Source organism: Lagopus leucura, unplaced genomic scaffold (assembly GCF_019238085.1).
Source record: "Lagopus leucura isolate 7727_CA_CO unplaced genomic scaffold, USGS_WTPT01 Super-Scaffold_100159, whole genome shotgun sequence".
NCBI classification, from domain to species: Eukaryota; Metazoa; Chordata; class Aves; order Galliformes; family Phasianidae; genus Lagopus; species Lagopus leucura.
In genome coordinates, this window is record NW_024962335.1 from 16,239,918 (window position 1) to 16,262,009 (window position 22,092).

Here is a 22,092-nt window from a genome sequence, read left to right on the forward strand (position 1 = left end):
CACAGTATTAGGATAAGAGGAAATGGCCTCAAGTTTCACCAGGGGAGGATCAGGTTGAATATTAGGAAAAATTTCTTCTCAGAAAGGGTAGTACTGCAATGGCACAGGCTGTCCGGGGAGGTGGTGGAGTCACCATCCGCGGTTGTGTTCAAGAACCGTGTGGATGTGGTTAGTGAGCACGGTGGGGATGGGCTGAAGGTAGGACTACATGATCTTACAGGGTGACTTCCTACCTTAACGATTCCAGGATTCTACCCGCAACAAGACGTTGTTGTTACGGCTTGAGAACGACACGGAACCCCTCGCCTCCCCGCAGGGCCCAGCATGGCGGTGCCCCTGGCGGCTTCCCGCTGCTGCCGGGGCAGTGGCGGCAAGCGCGGGGCTGCCATTCCGCCGCCACGTCGCACCCCGGGCGGGGCCGCGCCGCCGCGGCGCAGCCGCAGGATTTGATCGGGCGCCATAGGCGCGGGTTGCGTCAGACGAGGCGCTCCGCCGGGTGGGCGCATCGCTCGCCCGACCGCGCACCGCAAGATGTTGCGGGCAGCCCCGCGCCTGTTGCGGACCTTCTGCACGAGCTCCGCGGTGAGCGGGGCGCTAAACGTCGACGGACGGGGCCGGGCCGAACCGAGCCGAGGCAGGCGGGCCGGGGTCGGGGGGGGATTGTAAGGCGCGTACGGGCGCGGGGAGGGCGAGAGGTTTCTTGAGGCACCGGCGCAGCATCCTGCCCGGCCCGCGGTCATCAAATGGGCGCCGCGGGGATGCGGCTGGAAGGAGCCGGTCGGCCCCGGGCCCGGCATGGTGGGGGCCTGTGGATGCCGTCTCCCCCCGGGTGTGGAGCTGCTCCCGAGCCCGTCTGGTTCTGCCTCACAGCCTAAGTGCCTCCGCGGCCCCTGCATCAGATTTTTGGTTCCGAGTGCTTGTTCCGAGCTGTTCTCTTTTTCCTCCTCCATATATTAGACCGTACAAGTGCCTTGAAGTGCCCTGCCCGATCCGCATTGTCCAGATGCTTGAGTCTGGCAAGCTGAGGCTGGGAGAATGCTTCTGCTTTCCTAAAGAGCACTGTGTTATGCTGGCTCAGTTTAGTGCAAGGAACTAATGCCAAGGGCTTTGCATGGAAAGGTCAGAATAAAGAGATTGAACACGAAATGCAGTCAGTGGGGGCAACAGATAAGAGTAAATAACTGCTGTGAGCCCACAGATGTCTAATGGGAGGGAGGGGGACCCTATGCTTGGATTCTATTTGGAGGCACTGGAATTTAGCACAAATCCTGATACAGCACTGCTTTTCAAAGGAGGCACAATTTTAAATTCATCTTTGAAAAGATGCAGCATATTGAAATATTTACTAGCTTTGCTACATCCTGGTAGAGAATAAATAAAATATTGCAGTGTTCTTGGTAGCTTCACAGTCAGAGTAGCAGTTATTCAGCATTCACCTTCAATAAATTTGATTAGAAATTGATAACTCATTACAGGTAAGACCTATGTATATGCCCATGTATGAGAAGCAGCAGCAGAAAATGATTTTTAACTATGAAATAAATATTCTTACCAGCAAAAGTTTTGTAGCATTAGAAAGGAAAGAAGAATGTGTAACTCTTGGACTTGACTCCCTTGTTAGGAAGAACAGTTTGACAGAATATCACAGAATCATAGAATCACAGAATGGCCAGGATTGGAAGGGTCCTCAAGGATCATGAATCTCCAACCCCCCGGCCACATGCAAGGCCACCAACCTCCACATTGAATATCAGATCAGGCTGCCCAGGGCCCCATCCAATCTGGTCTTGAACACCTCCAGGGATGGGGCAGCCACAACCTCTCTGGGCAGCCTGTTCTAGCTCACCCTGTAAAGAACTTCCCCCGACCTAAATCTTCCCTCCCTCAAGTTAAAGCCATTTCCCCTTGTCCTGCTGTTATCTATCTTTTCAAAGAGTTGAGAGTAGTCACTGGATTTTGTTTGGCTGCTTCTCTATGCAGTGTTGAACTCAAAACCAACTGAGTTACAGTAGAGTGAGCAGCAGCTTATCTTTTGAGAGCACTGTCATATTAACCTCGTTATCCTGTGACTGCTTAACTAACAAGAGAAAGACCAGATCTCTCCAAACCGCCTGGGCTCCATTGTTTCTCATAAGTAGGAATTGGGCATCCTTGCAGGAATAAAACAAGAAGTGCACTGCGATTATATATGACCATTAATTTTCCCATGAAAAGGAGTGTCTGTTGATGAATATCATATATCCACAGTGAGCCAGACAACTGCAAACAAAATCCAATGTAACTCTTAACATCACTGACAGAAACAGTGATAAGTTTGTTCTTTGGATGTGCCAGTGATAATGCTCTGGTACCCGTCCATCACTTTATTCAATAGCATTGTTTCGGTGTTCTTTAAAGACCTCCTTTCTACAGCTTTATGCTGAGTGGCACTGATGGTATCCTGCCGCAGATATGCCATTTCCATAAGAAAGAAAACACCAAACTATTTTTTATTTCCATGTAAGTTTGTACTACTTTCCATTTTAACTGGGTGTTTTGTTCATACCTACTTCTTCAAGAAGGATTTCCCACTTTCACTGGTCTGACTCATCTTAGGTAGAAATTCTTGAGGAGAGTTTCCAAAGTAAGGTAGGAGCTGGCTCTTAGATTTTCTGCAGTGAATCAATTGTCATTTTTCAAATAAGACAAAAAAATGAAGGACTGAATTTGTGGTCTGAACTTGCAAGTCCTTCCACATACGGGATTTCTCCCACAGAACCCAACAGACTTGTGAGTTTGGCTCCTGCTTTCTGCTGATGACAAAGCATGTGTTATGGTGAGACAAGCAAACTGCCACATCTAAGCCAGGTGCTAATAACAGTCACACAGTACACATGTACCACTTGTTGGAGAAGTAACTGAAGAATCAACAGTTGAAAGATCCATTCTGCAGTTGAATTAGGTCTCCATCTGAGTAGCTTTCTATGCACATGAGACACCAGAGTTGATTTCTTGCCACGCTGATCGTTTTGTGCAGTGCCATTAAGAAATGGAACTTTCTGAGCCCATCTACATTCTTAACTCCTCAGTCCTTCATAGAACATAGTCCTCTCTTTACTTGTTACCATTTGTTGACTCAGCTCCACAATTAATGTGAACTAAGCTAGTATAACTTACTTAACATAAGGAAAAGATACTGATTTACGGCAACTCGTGATTTGGAACTGGAACTGATACAGAGTTCCATGTAATATGATAGCCAGACTTCTTCACAGAGAAACATGAACTAAGAGTTAAGTTTAGCATTATGCTATGAGGGAATACAAGAAAAACTGTTCAGAGCAGAAGCTTTGGAGCAAGATAAACAGCAATGCTATATGTAACACTTTGTGAATAAGAGGAGAGAAAGTAGCTCTTAAAGTGATGGTAAATTTGGACTGTAAATTTCAAAGAAGATTGCTGAATATCAAAAAAGTAGTAGAGTACAGCAGCAAGTACTTGAAAAGTAATTTAGAATGGACGTTGGATAAATCTGTAAAAGCAATTGTATTACATGATCACTTGTGATGGCATAGGACTGGATTTTAACTAAGCAGAACACTTTCAGTCTTGTGTTCTTACTGAGAGATGTTAACAGAAGGACGAGAGTAGAAGTAACTCATATCTGGACTATCTTCAGTATTTCTTCATTGTACTGGTTGGGTTCCCACTTTAAATTGGCTCTGTACAGAGATCAAAGGATTTCCATGCCAAGCATGTTCAGTGAGCCAGCACATTTATCTTTCCCCATGTATTTCCCCTGGTGTACTTAAAATAATTAAACAATTACGAAAATCTGATGACTGATTTTGATAAGGCAGCAGTGTTTCTGCTGTAAAAGTAAAAATATTGGTCATAAAAACATTGGTTATACAATCTACTTGTATCCACAGAGCCTTACTAGATTAAATTCACAACAGGGACTTGTCTTTACTAATGTCATTGAGATAGTGGATGTATTTTAAGCATAACTAGCAACAGTGCAGCTTTGGTTAGGAGCACCAGTATTACTGGTCTCGCAAAGGATTTCCACCATCCAGTCATAAAAATCTAATCTTGCAGCAGCCCAAGTTATGTTCACCTTTGTAATTATTTAGTACTGCTTCGATTGCAAGCAAGCTGACTAATGCTGTAATACAGAGAAGTTTGGCCATGGAGCTTCGTTCTGATAGAAAATACTGCCTTTGGACAAACAGTTATTGCCTACTGCTTTACATAAAAACAGTATGCATAAAATAACAAGCTTGCTTCAGCGTTCCTGTAGTGGAACCTTCTATTTTGTAATGCTCTTTCTCTGAGGCCATCTGCAGAACTAAAACTAAAGCTTGAAAACATCAAGATTCATCCACAGTATTTCAACTGTGAAATGAATTGTGATGAAATGGACTGTGGTTTTGAGTAATCTGTTTCTCAGGACATTTGTCATATGATCTGATGGGCAGTCCAGACCGTTTAGCATTCAGTCAATAACCCATTTTGTCAAGGATCCTCATGTCCCAGACTCCATAAGAAAGGGAAGAGAGGAAGGAGAAGAAAAACGTGTGTCAACATACAGCACAAATACCAGTGGTTAAAATATTCAGTGCTTTGATTCACAGAATCATGAATCTCCAACCCCCCTGCCACAGGCAGGGCCACCAAGCTCCCCATTTAATACTAGACCAGGCTGCCCAGGGCCCCATCCAACCTGGCCTTGAACGCCTCTAGGGATGGGGCATCCACAACCTCCCTGGACAGCCTGTGCCAGCACCTCACCACTCTCTCTGTAAAGAACTTCCCCTGACATCCAACCTAAATCCTTCAAGTTAAAGCCATTTCCCATTGTCCTGTTATCTATCCTTTGAAAATGTTGATGAAGAGTTGATAGTTGGTTCCTATTTATGCTTCTGAGCTTGTGGCATCCAGTGTGTCATTCAGGAAAGAAAGGCAGTCGAAGTCCATTTGGGAAAGATGAAAGTTAGGATGAAGGTGAGGATGTGGATTTATATTCCACCTTTCATTCAGGGGCCTCCCAAGAAGTCTGAGTCTTTAATAGTCTGGGTCTAGAAGAAGTTTCTGTCCTATTCAGCTCTGGGGAAGGCAAGCCTTTTTGTTTATGTGAACCTTTCCTTCGTTGCCAGGTCTGTTTGTTTTTTAAAGGTTGAAAAATGCAAAGGAAGTGCTTGCAGGGGCAATCCCACCCTCTGCTCATTCTTGTACCCTGCTGGACCTGCATTAGGGCTCATGGCAGTGCAATGAACTAGATCTGTGAATCAGTTAAGAATTAGGCGTGTTTTGTTAGGTCAGTGTCCACCTATCTCAGTACCCTCAGGAAGACTTCTTCAGGAAGGAAGCGAGGAGGCATATGTGAGGAGGATTGTAGGATTGTGGACGTGGCACTGAAGGAGGCACTGAGGCTTAGTGATGGGATTTCATAGGTCAGATATTGGTATTCGTAGGTACATATTGGACTTGAATCTGGAAGGTCTTTTCCAATCTGGATGATTTTGTGGTTCTACAAGATCTTGGGTTATTTGAAGAGCATCCCAGTGTACTTGTAGTGTTCACAGTAAAATTCTATTAATCTTGGAGCAGTTTCAAAGTTGGAGCAGATTCACTGAATCTGGGCCACTTCTCCCTGCCTTTCCTGTTCATACAAGTACTACATCCTGCCCAGAAAACATATGCTGTGCTCCAGCTGGCATGTTTTCCTGGAAGGAAAAAAGGGAAATCAATGTCCTCAAAGCTGGTATTCTGCAGAAGACTGCTCTTCAGATTTTGAGGAGTCTAAAGGAGTTAGTACTTTTCTCAGGGTTTGAGAGCTTAAGTAAAGCAGCAGTAAGTGATTTTCTGATACCACGTAGTGTCATTATTCTCACTCCCCTAAAAATCAAAAGGTGGGGCAGCTATTGGCATCTGCTCAGTCTGAAGAAGCTTGAAAGCTTGTATCCACTGAACTTAGAAGCAGACACAGAAGGCTGGGAAGTCCAGCAAAGGCACTGAGTAGCAGTGTTCCCTTGTAGGAAGATTGAATGAATGATCACTACCTTTAACTTGGTAGGAACAACATGAGCTTGTCTTCTTTGTGTATCCATGTTAACAACAAATTATACGCCACCATTTAATTAAAGGGATTTAGAGGGCATGCTCCAGGCACCAATGTTATGCCAAGAGAAAATGTTTTTAATGTTTTCAAAAGTATTGTTTCATTTAATATCATATCTTATGTCCAGGAGTAAGATAATGGAGCCTGTTATACCTCTTGTAGCAAGCAGTGTGTCTGTCTAATGAAAATTATGGGAAACCAATATACATAAACGTAGTATCTGCTGATACTTTATGCTCAGTGTGGTCTCACAGAACTACACATTGCCTATTGCTTATCTAAAAAACTGATTGCTTTTCCTTCAAATGAAAAAAGATTATTTCACTTTAAATTAAAAATAATGCTGAAAGAGCAAAAGAGAAACATAAGCAGCAACATAAATACTATATATCCTATAACATGGTTTGTTTTAATTCTTTTGATCAGGCATACCAGCATAAGCTAAAGCTAGCCCTTATAGGTCAAAGCATTTTTGGACAAGAGGTTTATAACAAGCTGAGGAAAGAGGGCCATAAAGTTGTGGGAGTTTTCACAGTGCCTGACAAGAATGGACAAGCTGATCCTTTGGGTAAGTGTACTTAATCTAAATGCTGACATTACAGGCATACAGAACTTGCCTTGCTCTGAGATGTCTGCATGGGAGTGACTTACATATGCATGTATTACATATATTGCCTTTGATACATTGGGTTCAGCACAAGAACTATGCTTAAATGAATACACAAGTCCCAGAGCTGGTTTAACACTTTGTTAATTAGTGAGCATTTAAAAATTGTTTCTAGCTATGCAGGGCCATATGCTACGATATTTTCTTATAAAATAAATTATTCTGGGTACCTTATTTGAATGTCTACCTAGAAGTACCATCCTGAACTAGATCTGTATCTTAATAATAATCAAAGATGTAAAAGTAAGTTTGAGGAACAGTCCATTAGTCTTGATTAGCTCCTGACTTGACAGGATGTATTAGCAAATAGCTGCTGAGCCTGCACACAAGCACAAATGTCTGTCACCTGTTCCATGGTGCTGTCTGGGGCACTCAAGTCTTGGAGCCAAGCCTGTTTATTCTTGGCTTTCTGCTCTTTCTGACAAGTTTGTATGCAGCAGTATATCTGCAGAACCCATTTATCTTCCATTTAGACTAAGGAAAACTCACTGGAAAGAGTAAAAGAGGCTTTGCTCTTCTTTTTTACATTGCCAAGATTTTGGAAACTTTCTAAGAGATATTCAGAATTGAACTCATACAGCAGAAAATAGCGTGGTGAAGAAGCTGCTTTGTAGCCATTATCTGAATTGTAACTTTCTCTTATTTTTCAGTGCCACAAAAATGGTGAGTTAATAGGATTAACAAGTGCCAAAGAAGAACTTACCTGTATGAATTAACAGAAATTAAAACTACATTCCATGACCTGTCTCAAGTGTCTCTTTTTCTGATCTGTTCGGGTCCTGACATGTTTTTATAGAATGAGGGAAGAATCAAACGTAGATTTTTCTTACTTGTTCTGTGGCATTCCCAACGGCTCTCAAGTTTGTTGCTTTCTGTGACCTCATTGAAAGAGTTATCATACACTGGAAAAATTATAGGAGATATTTATTGGTTTAGAAAAAGACAGTGTGTCTGTCCAGCTCTGGAAGTATACCGTAACAGTTGGTTGCATTATAGAAACTATTATTATACAGTTTTTATACTAGCAGATGTGACTCAACAAATCTTTGGCTGATTTCCATCATGACCATTTTAATTGAGCTGTAGAATGTTTGCTGCTTTCCTAAGACTTCTTTCTTTTTTTTTACTTTCTGATGATCCAAACAACTTAAGTCGCAAGTGAAATTTTTTACTGTTTCTGTATCCTCAGTCAGCTATGATTTTTATTTCTAAAAGCAATTCTAGTGCATGCTAGCTTGCAAAGCACTGTGTGGAATGATACTTCATTAAGTATTTACTTAGGACCTATGTTAATAGGCTAATGATGTTTCAGGTCAAACTCAAAATTCAATTCTAGAAATGAAAAAGAGGACGGAAATCCAAAAAGTGTTTAGAAATAGGAGTTAAATTAAGTGAATTTTCTGTATTCCCTTTTCTTCCTATTACAGATTCAGCTCAACAGCTGTAGAGTTTGACTCTACCATCTTTTCTGTGATGGTTTGTTAAGCAGATGTTCAGTGGAATTTATCAAACATCTGAAGATTCTGTCTGCAATAATGCAGTTGCTTTTTCTCACCCTTGAGCTAAATTCTTGGTATAGCTGTGTCTCTCACAGATAAATGGGAGCATATCCAGAAAGCATCAGTAAACAGAATATTGAAGAAATGACTGAAGGCTTCTAGCATCTGTAATTATTTGAGCCAAATGGTAAATTGCTGCTGACACAGGCACATATTTGTAATCAAATACAAATGTGAAAGGTAAAATTAAGCTGTGCTAAACAAGTTGCAGGCAAATGTAATGAGCAGACAGTAAATGAAGTGTAATTTAATATTCAGTGGCATTCATCACTCTTACTAACAAGCCATGAGAGCAAAATTAAAGTTGAGAATGGCCCAAGCTATAGTAATGAGAATCAATGACATAATTAATCAAATTTATCCAAGTGTAAAGTTTTATTTAAGTAGCATACAGAACAGTACAAAGGGCTATCTGTAGTACATTTCACTATCTGGGTTGTCGTATAAAACTTATTTCAGTTTGAATTTTTAACACAAAATGTGAATTAAAGAAGCATATATTTTTGTCCCTCAGCACTGGCAGCAGAGAAGGACGGCACTCCTGTTTTTAAATTTCCCAGATGGAGAACTAAAGGCAAACCTATCCAGGAAGTAATTGCAGCCTACAAATCGGTTGGAGCAGAGCTAAATGTCCTTCCATTCTGTACACAGTTCATCCCAATGGATGTCATTGACTGCCCAAAACATGGCTCAATTATTTACCATCCATCCATCCTACCACGCCACCGAGGAGCTTCTGCAATCAACTGGTAAGCTTTTGCCTGTTGTTCATCAGAACTACAGTGTAGTTTTAATGTTTCTGTTAGGATGTTGGGCCAAATCCATTATTTATGTAAACATTGACACAGTTCTGTTGCCTTGCAACTGCTCTGAAACAACTTCTCCGAAGCAGCTGAGTATTTGGATCATGGACTCCACTTCATACCAGAGACTCAATATTATTTCCACCACAAGTGTGGCTGTTATTCCTAGAAGATCAGTGGTATGGTCTGTGGATTTGTGTATTTTACTCACACGGGTATATCAGCAATATGTAGTTTCCATAGGCAGGATGATACCCTTTCAGCTAGTCCCCTTCAAACAATAGGTAACTGTCACAACAGGGCTTCATGAAGAGTCTAAGACTTCACAGAAGGGAAAGAAAGAGATGAAAGAATCCATAAGAAGAAAAACTTCTATCATCCTGTGCAATGCACAAGACTAGATTGAAAATGTTACTTTGACAGAACTAAACTACAGTAATGAGCACAGTGGATTCTGATGTAACATTCCTATGTCAGAAGAAATGTCCATATCATTATGTTTAAATTCAAAGAGAAATTGCCTAAATATATTTAAAAAAAAAAAAGACTCTTGCAGGTGTCATGATGATTATCTAAAAAATTAATGCTGTAAATTCAAAGCAAAAGCATGTTTTGTTTTTTGAAGAATGACCCACAGTGAAAAAAAAAGCTAAGCTGAAGTACTTGAAAAGAGTACTTGAATGGAGAGTAAAGGAGACCATTAGAGATGCAAGGAAATCCTTCAGAAAATGGCATTTCTCTCCAAAGAAGTAAAATAAGAAAAAGCACCAAATCTGTAAAACATATAAAGGGCCAGCTTTTAAGGCACGAAATTGAATAACAGCTATTTTCTCAAATGTGCTAAAGGTGGGAGGTACGTAGAGTTATGTAGGTGTTTGATATTAAAAGGTGCTAAGCAAAAAATATGGCATAGCAGAAGACATATATTGGTATTCCAGGTGAAGGAGCTTAAGGTGTTACTACAATACGTAGGTGAGTAAATTAAGATCCAGAAAACAGGAGGTAAAATTTGAAGTTAAAAAGACATAAGGTAATGATACATAAGAGGAAAAAAGCTGACTTTGTATAAGCAGTAAAATCTAAGTTGTTGTTCAGAAAACAGACCATGGGAAGGATCTTAGTGCATGAAGGAAGTAGAAATGCCTCAGAAAAATCTTGGTATAGACCAACTTCTACATGATGGCAGATAAGTCTAAGAGTCTTCAAAGTGGGAAACAGGTCACTGGGAAGGAAATATGTCAGCAGTATAAAAATTCGTGAAAGACATGGGAAAGTGAATAGGGAGTGATTGCTCATTCTTTCTTAATCAAAGTGAGGAGGCAGCCAACAAAGAGATCAGATGGTAGAATTTGAATAAATGAAGTACTTCTCTCCTTTCTGTCAGTTATTAACCTGTGGAACTGTTCATCTAGAGAGAGAGGTCAAGAAAGAAGTTTTCTTGGAGAAAGGGTTCATTAAGATCTGTTCCACAGGAAGGTGTAGATACAGACATCAACTATCTTTCAGTAAGTTCCTAAGGTAAACATTTCCGGAATCAGGAATGTATCCCAGTGGTCTGTCACCAAGTCTTGCCTTATTTTACATATTCATTCTGTAAGCATCTGCTTTTGCCCTTTGCAGATAAAGGCTGTTCTTGTAAGACCTTTTAACTATGCTAGAATTTAACTTTAGTTTGGCCTTTTCTGATGACTCTCATGTTTCAGCTTTACACCCCTTACTCTTGTTACAGTTTCTTCCATCTGTTGTGGCTGCAGCCCATGAGCTGTGGCAGACCCTTTTCCCACACAAACACCATGACTGAGAAAACCAGTGGGAACGAGGCATGTCTAAGAGGCATCTGTTACAGGCAAAGGTCCTGAATCTCTGAGGGTTCCTCACTCCATTCTTTACAGCCTCTTCCAGCTGCTGCCACTTTGTTATCAGCAGCCATCTGCTTGGAGGGAGCTTGGAGATGGTGCACAGAAGAAGGAGTTCTCAGGAGTTCTCATCCTGTTGTCTGCTCAGCATCAGAGATGTTTTTCCACAGTACTTTCTTCTCTGCCAGAGCAATGCTGAGGACATGCATTAGGGTGATCATTCTGTATTTCCAGATAATATAAAACAGATGAGATGCTGCTTCAATGTGTGGAGGATCTGTTATCTGTTTCACTTTTATTTGAACTACTAACTCCCCCAACTGTCTTCAGAGTTTGCCCCTCTTTCTACACAAATGCATGCTTTTAATAATGTAGTTTTCAGTGTTCATACAGTGAATTTTCAAATATATAAGCCAGATTTCAGATGATCCTCTCACAACATGGACTGCCAAAGGAATACTTACATATGTCTTATGTCTTACAAAAATGGTATGAATGTTTGCACACAGACACTTCTGGGTGCTCCCTTAAGCACTTTGACTTTCCATCATTCTGAAGTACCTGCATCTCCAAGGGACAAGTGGAAAATCTATCTGGCTGGATTTCCCTTCAAATTCAGAAACAAATCCTGAGTTGATGTAAATTAGTATAGATCTGCTGTATAACCAGTGCTATGTTCATGCAGACCAGCTGAGAATCTGACTGGATATAAATTCCCCCGATATTTTTTCCTTAAACAATTGTGTATTAGTATTTTGCTAAGTGTCCACCATTTTCCACTGTTGGTTTAGCTCTTTTTCAGCTGTGAGACAAGTGTGCTTCTTTTGCTGACCTACAGATAAGCTGTGAAGCTTAGCTAATTACAATAAACAATTAGGAATTATTTAGACTGTTTAGATGCTTCCATCTTTCAAACACACACAGCTATTGCACACTTTCTGCTCTATACATTTAAGCCACTGATGATGCATTTTAAATAGCACAATGACTGTGATGGGCACTCTGGATTCAGCTGCAGCCTTTCTTATGTCACTTTGTGAAAAATATATATACAGTATCAAAGGTCTGGGTACTTGACTATGAAATGAGCAATGAAACTGGTGATAAAGACAGTTGGGATCTTCTATCTACATAAAGCAAATGAATGTGTAACACATACATGGATATCCCTGGCTGCTTTCACATTTTCTCTATTTACTGTAAGGCTTCTTTTACCTCCAGGACTTTAATTCAAGGAGATAAGAAAGCAGGATTTACAATTTTTTGGGCTGATGATGGTTTGGACACTGGACCAATACTTCTGCAGCGAGAATGTGATGTTGGCCAAAATGATACTGTGGATGATCTGTATAACCGGTTTCTCTTCCCAGAAGGAGTAAAGGCTATGGTATGTTTACCTGTACTAAACATTTTATAAGAAAAGAATAGCATCTGCTGGAGTTTGAAACGACAAAAAAAAAAAAAAAAAGGGAAATATGGACTAGATGGTTACATTTGGGGAGAGAGATTGTGGTGCTCAGATGAATTCTAAACTTCACAGGAACTCTATTGCTTTACAACAGCTGAGGAGGTGGCCTCAGAATATTTGTTGCTGACAGTGGGCAGAGCATATCCTGTTTCTGCAGAAGACAAGAGTTCAGGTTTGTCCTGAGTGTATAGAAATAACTTTCTTTGCAGAAAGAAAGGGGAAAGAGATGAATGCAAAGGAATGCAAAGGTACAGAGCCACATTCTGTCCTTACCTAAACTCTGGTCCTGCTTAATTCCGGCAGCTGCTGTATGTGTGGTGACTAGGTACTCCCATCATATTCTGAAGCTATTTCTTTTGTCACAGAAGTTTCTCAAGAATATATGTACATTAACCAGTGCCACAGTGGTCCCCTAGATTTTGGAAAACCTGGGTTTTGAAAATAAACCATTTCCTCTTGTGGACGAAAATTTTCTTCTGTCAGCCATGAGCGTGACTGAGGACAAAAGGAGAACCAAGCTGATGTTAAATCTGTTCCTTTTTACTTAGGTGGAAGCTGTACATCTAATTGCTGATGGTAAGGCGCCTCGTATACCTCAGCCAAAAGAAGGGGCAACATATGAAGGGATCCAGAAAAAGGAAAATGCAGAGGTACTCTTAAGTAACACTGTGATACGTGCCAATTACTAGAAGAAGTTGTTGCTAATTCAGACTGCAATAGCAGTGACTTGAAATGAATGTACGTTTTAACTCAGTTGTTTCCTCCTCTCCTATTTCTGGGACAAATGCATGAAGACTCAGGTTAAGTTCAGATTGTCAGCCAGCAGTTACATATGTTTAGAAACTTGATCTACTTGGGATCATCTGCACATAGCTAGATGGCTGTTGTGCCTTCTGTGGGTACTTAAGTTACCGTACTTTGAAATATAACACTGAACAGGGATAAAACTGTCCTAGCATGTTTACCAATAGTCTATGCTGTTTTCTTTACCAGAAATGGGTTGGAAGTTAGGAAATGGGAACATACACTTTTTACATTTATACTATGCTTACTAAATTTGTTAATCATAATATTATTTATGAGTCAATAAATACCTAGTAGCAAGAGTTATGTTACCAGTATTTTAGTATGAGGAGGAGAATCTGTGGACAGATAAAAACTGCACAGAGCAGAGAAGTGTTAAGATCATCCCATATGATAGGAAGAGCATCCCATTTGATAGATCTTTGATAATCAGCCATGTGGAGATCACTGATCTTCCTATATTAGATCAGACCCTTTCTGTGTTCCTAACAGCTGAAAGAAAGCGAGGGAAAAATTTGTAAAGTGGTAAACATTAATAACCTGATTTGTAACTAAAGAGAGAAGAGTTAGCTGGTATGTCATGATTTCCTAGATCTCCTGGGATCAACCTGCAGCAGCTTTGCACAACTGGATCCGAGGGCATGATAAAGTACCTGGAGCATGGGCAACAATAAATGACCAGGTATGCTCTGTAAATTCCACACCCAATTTGTGGCTGTTTTCTCTTATAAAAGCTATGAGTGTCTGCATGCAGGTGAATAAATATGTGAATTACACTGGAGGAGCTCATTTGGTAACTGTATATAGCTAATTTTTTAAAATCATAATTTAATTAAAAGATAAGAGCAGTATATAAAAAAATACATGGTATGAAGCAGTAAATAACAAGGCTAGAACTGCAGTCAATTTGGGAAGCAGATAAGCATTACAGTGCAATGCAACTCATACTGAAAGGGCACCGCCACCATGTAACAGAAAAATGAAACACTGTGAGTAACAGAAATAGCAAAGGAAGGGTTTTCTAAAAGAAATTCAGGCCTGGGAATACAAAAATCACTTGCAGAAATAAATATGCCTAATTTTATCTCTGGACGGCTATTTCCTTTTGATGTTTTAAGACCATTATGCATATGATCCACATTTTACTTGCATAAAATATTTTAAAAATCACATTTCCTGGCTCTGACATCCTAAGTTTTTTTACTTAAAAATTAGCCATCTATGGGTAGATTATCCCAAAAGCCTGGTTCTGCACTGGTGTCCAGGGACTGATGATGCTTTGAGAGCCCAGAAAAAGCAGAAGAGCCCAAGTTCAGCAGCGCCAGCCTGGAGGCAGATCTGGACTCCAACACTTAAGTCTGGCTTCTGCTGTTCATATACTGTTTTATACTGTCAAATGTTCCTTCCCTTTTTGCACTGGTTTAGTCATGCACAATGTTAAAGCTAAGCAGCTTTGCAGGTTTAGGCAGCTTGCAAAGTTCTACGTGTCCCGGGTTGTAAAGATACAGAAATTACGTTGTAACATGGTTTGCACCTTTGTATTACTTTGTATTGTATCAGTTTCCAAATAATGTCAGTTATTTGGTTTTTAAAACACGTTTAGAATCTATGTACTTTTAATTCCCTTTACTTTTAGATGGTTACTTTTTATGGTTCATCATTACTTGATGCTTCAGTGCCTGCTGGACAAGAGCTGGCAATAAGAGGTGCTTCAAGACCTGGACTTGTAACCAAGAATGGTCTAGTCATTTTTGGTAATGATGGGAAGATGGTAAGTGCTCCATCTGACAAACATGAGTATGGATGGAATAAATTAGCAAGAAGTGCAGGTAGTGTGGAATTGTCAGGTTGTACAAATCCAGCTGCAAATGGTAGCTGTTTTGTTTGACATGTACCAGTGCACCACCATCCTATAGGTAGGATATCCATGTTTTGCTTCACACTCAATATATTCATTTTCAGTAAGGATTAAAATGTATTAGTATAGAGGATAATCTGAAAGACAAGTAGGAATGTCCTGTTTTATATTATATATATCATATCAGCTTTCCTGCAAGGCACACATTTTACTATTTGTGACCATACTGATGCATAAAAGCTCATATCCCCCTCAATTTTCAGGTATTAGTGAGAAATCTGCAGTTTCAGGATGGAAAAATGATCCCTGCTTCTAAATACTTCTCTGCTGATGAAACAACTACCCTGGAACTTACAGAAGAGGAGAAGAAGATGGCAGAAGATATTAAGGTAATTCAACAAACTGCTTAAGTTGAATATTACTACAGATGAAAACATCACTTCATTCTCATGAGTGGCATATCGTTTATTTAACCATGCAGATTGTCTTTGAAAAAATATTGTATGAGTCTTCAGTTAGTAAAATTAATTTGAATGGATTTAAGAGTTCTCAATAAGCTTAGACGTATCCTTATCAAATTTTATTTCATATGCAAGTGATACAAAAACAGTGATCACAGAGGCAGTTATGGTAAATGTTTATGAATGATGAAGGTGGGAGCAAGGGTAGAGTCAGGAGAAACTAGGAGATCTTTATCTCACAAAATGAAGTTATCTCACAACAGTGAGTCTACTGAAAACAGCCTTGAACTGTGATGTCGTTCACTTGCATGCTGTCAAAAGTGGTTCTTGTGGACAAGATCCAGGGAGTCTTGAAACAGCAGTCTGAAGGAGAAAAGCAGCGGTTTTCTCCCTGTGCCTTTGTTACTTTAGCTATTAGTAAGCTGGCTGGTAGTTGCTGCAATAGTTTTGTTCTGCCCTGATGTCCAGGAACTGGTGCTACTTTGAGAGCCCAGAAAGAGCTCAGAGATCTAGCTGGTAGAGGGAATGCAGCAGTAGGGCAGCTGGAGCAAAAGGTTGCCAAGGCTAGACAGGCACCTTGCTGCTCTCTTCTGTAATCTGCCCCTTGGTAATGAGTGTCATGTGCTTAACTGAAAGCCATGTTGGTCAGTAATTTAGGTTTTGTGCCAGAGCAACCAAATCATAGATATCTTCCCTTCTCCTAACTCTGCTACAGTCAGTAACTTTTGACACAAGCCAGGCAGCTTGATGCGCTCATGTTTTAAGCTGCTGCTCCAACATTACCTTGAACTTGCTTGCCAGCAACTGAAGTGCTGAAGGATTGACTGACTAAAACAACAGCTAAAAGAAATATAAACTCTTTAGTTCAAGACATGAACTGCTAACTCTGAAACCTAATTATACTTAATTGATATGTCTCTCTGCCAGTTATTTCAGCTTGTGTGTTAGCAGGGATGTCCATTGAATGCATGCAGGTTAAACTACTTCTCAACTTTGCCCAGGTGCCAGAAATTCCATCCATCCTGTCACAGCGTTCTCCAGGCTGCTCCCACCTCTGCTGACAGCATATTCCATAATGCAGTGAGAAGTTATTGTTAATATTGTTAATATTGTTCATAAAGATCTTAAAAATGGGCCTGTACATTTTTAGCATTGTAGCCTTTAGGTTCCTTGCCTGATTAGGTGAAATTATCATGGATGAAATAATCATTTTTTATATAATTTTGCTGGAGATTTTATTGGCTAATGTGAGGCCTGCATTTCCAGATCCTCTTAAGATAGTTTTCTGTTCTAGGATCTTTAGAAATAATGCATTCACAGGCATGAATATCTTAGAAAATATTGTGTGATAAATACTTCTTTCAATTAGAGGATTGTTCATTATTGCTTCCACAATTTTTGTATATTATTAGGCTATCTGGAAAGGAATTTTGAGCAATGTTCCTGTAATAGAAGATTCCACAGACTTCTTCAAATCTGGAGCATCCTCTATGCATGTTGTCAGGTATAAAACTAATCTAAACAAGGAAATTATGAAGCAAAAGTTAATGGGAACAATATTGTCACAGTGCTTTTAAGTCAGGGTGGATAATATTAAAAAAAAATTAAAAATCCAGTGTCTTTTCCAGTACTTGAACTGTTGATTTTTCTACCTTTGAAAATGTGACGGGGTTCTGTTCCCAAAACTAGGACTTACTGGTCTTTCTATCCAAACGAAGTTCCCCTTAACATCAGGAACAGCAGCCTCACAGGCAAGCATGGTGGTGCCCAAACCTGTCTGCACGTAGTGACAAGTATCTCAGGGGGGCTGATTGAGAAGCTGAGCAAAGGACTCCCCAGAGGGAGAGAGGAGCCATTCATAGAAGTAGTTCAACCCATGCATACAATTGCACAGAATTTAATGGGTCACCTCAGTTAACTTCTTTTTCCAAGTCAGATATCCTAGGCCATAGTAGAAGATCAGCATATCATTGGGTTTTTTTGTTTTTTTAATTAATGTATTATTGTCCTAAAATACCAGTCTCATAGAGCTCTGAACTGCCTCTGTGTATGGGTTAGGGTCATCTCATATGCAGTTTTGTCTATCAATATATGCTATTTATCATTTATTTACAAATGTTTATCAGAAAGTATTCTCAGAGAAACAGATACACATATATTCAAATGCATACGAACTGGTGCCCAGTTTTGACCTCTTTCCACCTTCCAATGGCTTGTTTATCTGAATAATTCTTCCATTTGTAATTTAACTTATTCTTTCTTTAAAATCCTCAGAATGCTAGAAGAGATCAAACAGAAATACAGCGGGCTTCAGCTTCAGAATGAAGATGTGTATATGGCCACTAAGTTTGCAGACTTTATTCAAATGGCTGTCAGAAAACTCAGAGGAGAGGACGGAGAAGAAGAGTTGGTCATTGATTATGTAAGACCTTTTATTTTCCCTTCCCTGGTTATTCTTTATTTGTGGGTTGTTGTTTTTTTGGGTTTTTTTTTTTTGGAAGAGGAATAGACACTGGATTGCTTGATGCAATGAGGAAAGCAACTGTTTGGTCATGCAAACTCTCCTTTGTAACTTTTGTTTTTCAAGTTTTACATATAGGCATTTTGAATTGGAAGTACGTATGTAACGTCATGTACAGTGTTATGGTGTTCTAGAAACTGTGAGATCTAGAATAGAGTGGCTTGCACATGGGCAGATACTCCTACTGCCCCTGCACTATCCTACCAGAACGCCTCAGTCACAGTGGTTCCAGGCCTTCTGTCCTGAGGCAAAATGTGCCAGACTCACTCCTAAGAAAAGAGAAGATTGTGTGTTTTATGAAGTGATTAAGCAAGTCAGAATTTCTTGAATTTAGAAGTTAAGCATGTGTTCAATTCCACTGGGACTAGCCTTAACCAGGATTTAGTATTTGTTTAACCATAGAGATCCAATGATAAAAAATACAGAAATCAGCTTAACTGTCTCGGAGTGTGGGCAGTGGTGTTAATAGATAATGTTACTTGCATTTAATTTTGCCTTTCTGGGCATTCCTAACAGCCATATATACATCCTAAAATTCAGCTCAGTGTTGACTACCCATATATATACATGTACACATATCAAAACCCTGATAAGCTGCATTAAAACCTTAATTGTTAAAAAGGTAAATTAACTTCTTATTTATTTTGCTCCTAGGTTTCAAAAAATGTGAACAATATGACTGTGAATATGCCATACCAATGTTTCATTAATGGTCAATTTGTCAATGCTGATGATGGAAAAACATACGATACCATAAATCCAACAGATGGATCAGTAAGTAATTTTTAAATACAATCACAGAGTCACAGAATTGTAAGGGTTAGAAGGGATCTCTGGAGATCATCTAATCCAGCTCTAAATTTCCGTGTATTTCAAGTACTTTGCCTACTAAAAAATCTGAAGCACCAAATATCACCATGTTCAAAATCATACATTAAACAACTTCCCAAAGTAATTTTAAATGTAAATTTAGTTCTCAATTTATATATTCTACATTTTTTGCATTTCTGTCAAGTTGTGCTTTAAAAATAACCCAATTCCACTTCAGCTAGCATCTTAATCTCAATACAGCTGTATGTTTTACCTTGTTCTCATTCCTGTTTATCTTCACAACAAAAATTGCTAATGTTTAGTTGCTAAAGAGGTATTTCTTTTACAGTATTGAATGTATTTTCTGTCAGTCGTTAACTTCAGCTTTTACTTTACTACAAATCTGTCTTAGGGTAAAAGTGACTTTAAAATATCTCATTAAATTCCCAGTTAGAAAAATGACTTTTGAACAGGAAAATACAGTTCCACTTTTTCCTCTCAAAAGCACTAAATCTTGGTTGAGCAACTCAGAATTATTAATATAAGTCATTCTGATGCCCATGTATTATTTCTGGAGTAACTGAATTCTGCTAAAATCAGTAGCACAAATTTCACTGTCATCAGAAGCCAGAATGTGGCACTTCTCTGTACCTCATTCTGAAATGGAATAAAAGTCATAGCAATTCTGTTTTAGGGTTTACACTGTATATTGGTATAGAACACAATCGTCATAAAATACTACATATAAGTCGTGGTAACAGAAACTCAGCTTCTTAGAAATGAAATGTTCAGGACTCGTTTTACCACATTTGGATATAAGATCATAGACCTTCAAGATCTGTAATACCGTGCTGATCTTACATATAGAAAGAAAAGGTGACTTCCAGTGGGATGATGTGCCTTGCTGTGAGAAAGGAAAGGAGTTCCTACATTGTCTTCCAAGTTCTGCCTCCATCAGCTGTGTCTCAACTTCTTGCAGCATGTCTCACCCATGGCAGCTGATTGGCTCAATGATATTATTTGCTATGTTATTATATCAATGATTTGCTTATACCCAGTTAAGAGTAACACTCTGCATCCAGCCGTTCTGTCTGAGCTAAGGCATTTCTACCTGGTGACAGGTGATTGCCAGTGTATCTTCTGCTTCCTTGGCTGATGTTGACAGAGCAGTGGCAGCAGCAAAAGAGGCATTTGAAAATGGTGAATGGGGAAGAATGAATGCAAGGGAAAGAGGGCGACTCATGTACAAGTATGTAAAGGGCAGCATGTGTGGGTTTGGTTTGGTTTTGTTTTTAAATCATATTGTTTAGCTCCTCTGAAGATCTGTTACATATTTTCTGAATATGTTGGATATTCATACTCCAGTGTCCACCTTATTCAAATAAGGGCCATTTTTCCTCTGGCCTCTGTTCAAACTAGACCTTTTGAGTGCCAAAATGGAGAAGTTTGTACTGTTAAACACCTATCTCTGCTACTTTGTCTTAAGGAGTCATTAATAGAGGATATTAGGCGTGCACTAAGTGGAACTTTCTCCTTTGTACTTGACATGCCATATTTATCCTTTTGTGCAGTAATGCTGATGCCCTAGCCATTAACTGTTGGATGCAGTTAAAACAGGTACTGAAGAGCATTTTTCCACATTTCTACAAATTTTTTTAATTAGCAGAATTGATGTAGTAGAAAAAATAGTTTCCAAATCCAGTTTTAAATACTCTTTATGGAATCTAAAATGCACCTAACTAACCTCTTAAAATCATACGAGAGCATTGATTATACATTTGAGTAACAAAACACAGACAGAAGCTTAAGAAAAACCTTGATGCATGTTTTGTTTCTATATAAGAGACTTAAGACATGGTTGTAAAAATCTGTTCATGCAAACATGCCTTTCTGCTGAGCAGGGGACAGCAATGAGACACTCCTGTAGTTACTGTTAACAGTTTTTATCACAAACACTTTGACAGTCTGTTATCTCACTGATGTGCTTGACAAACCTAACAGACAGAGAACTTGAGGCCTAAAAAGAGACTAGCCCAGATTCTTAAACATGCTGAAGCATATAAAATTCAATCTGCACTATGTTAGGATCTGTATCTTTGAACGTCAGTATGCCTTTGAAGCATCTAACACTATATCAGTATTCCATGCTGTTTTAGCTACAGGTCTTTGCCATACAAAACACAATTTTACACTCTCAATGGTTAGAGGTCACTTCTCTTTGACATGCATTTGTAATGGTTTGATTACAGGCTTGCAGACCTAATGGAAGAACATCAAGAAGAGTTAGCAACTATAGAGTCTATCGATTCAGGAGCTGTCTACACTTTAGCTTTGAAGACCCACATTGGAATGTCTGTACAAACTTTCAGATACTTTGCTGGATGGTGTGACAAAATTCAGGCAAGTGAAAGTGTAAAGAAAGTAATTGATGGTGATGCTTCTTTACACATTTCTTTTTTTCTTTTTCTGATATAGTGTCGAAAAATAGTATTGACAAAATCAACCAAGAAATTCAAAAAATAAACTAAAATTAGAATTTTACCTAAAGTGAGTCTTCCAGACAATACAAAAAGCACAGTCTATTTTCAATTTGAGAATAAGAGTCTGACTCCAAATACCTAATAAATTAATTGAGGTGTTATTGGGTAGGTATGCTTAGTCAATTCTTGAATATTCCTGGAGCAGAATCGCTGTATTACAGTCATGCTATATGTTATGTTCTGATCAAGGCTGGCGTGCTTGTTTGGTACCACAGCAAGTGGCACAAGTTCAACAACATGTCCTGAAGTATCTTTAAGGTGCACAACCAAGAATATCATTCAGCTTTCTTTCCTCCATTCATTCCTCACCCTATGCTCTTCCATGGTTTTGTTATCTATATTTTTATGTCACCCAGCTGAAAATGGGGAGGTGGTTACTGGACTCTTAGCAGGAAATGTTATAGTGTAAACATCTCCCTCTTTCCATGATGCATAAATTGAATAAATGCTACCGGTTTTAAAGACTATTCTGTGGCTTTCTAAAATATACTTAAATGGCAATTGTATTTGTAAAAAAAATAAATGGTTAAATGGTACCAGTATTAATCTGTCTTTTTTTTTCAGGGTGCTACAATTCCAATTAACCAGGCCCGGCCAAACCATAATTTAACATTCACCAAGAAAGAGCCAATAGGGTAATTA

General features: G+C 39.3%; 1 protein-coding gene across 1 annotated transcript in view; it reads left to right on the plus strand.

Moving 5' to 3' along the window:
* The first annotated feature begins 473 nt into the window (after window positions 1–473).
* Window positions 474–22,092, plus strand: part of ALDH1L2 (aldehyde dehydrogenase 1 family member L2) — a 29,407-nt gene continuing 7,788 nt past the window's right edge. Inside the window, exons 1-14 of the mRNA XM_042889376.1 lie at window positions 474–582; window positions 6,530–6,671; window positions 8,844–9,078; window positions 12,210–12,375; window positions 13,005–13,106; window positions 13,853–13,942; window positions 14,897–15,031; window positions 15,382–15,507; window positions 16,992–17,083; window positions 17,854–18,001; window positions 18,755–18,874; window positions 20,032–20,159; window positions 21,160–21,310; window positions 22,015–22,085. Of these exons, the coding sequence (XP_042745310.1) occupies window positions 532–582; window positions 6,530–6,671; window positions 8,844–9,078; window positions 12,210–12,375; window positions 13,005–13,106; window positions 13,853–13,942; window positions 14,897–15,031; window positions 15,382–15,507; window positions 16,992–17,083; window positions 17,854–18,001; window positions 18,755–18,874; window positions 20,032–20,159; window positions 21,160–21,310; window positions 22,015–22,085 (1,757 nt within the window). The 5' untranslated portion in view covers window positions 474–531. The remainder of the gene's footprint in view (window positions 583–6,529; window positions 6,672–8,843; window positions 9,079–12,209; window positions 12,376–13,004; window positions 13,107–13,852; window positions 13,943–14,896; window positions 15,032–15,381; window positions 15,508–16,991; window positions 17,084–17,853; window positions 18,002–18,754; window positions 18,875–20,031; window positions 20,160–21,159; window positions 21,311–22,014; window positions 22,086–22,092) is intronic.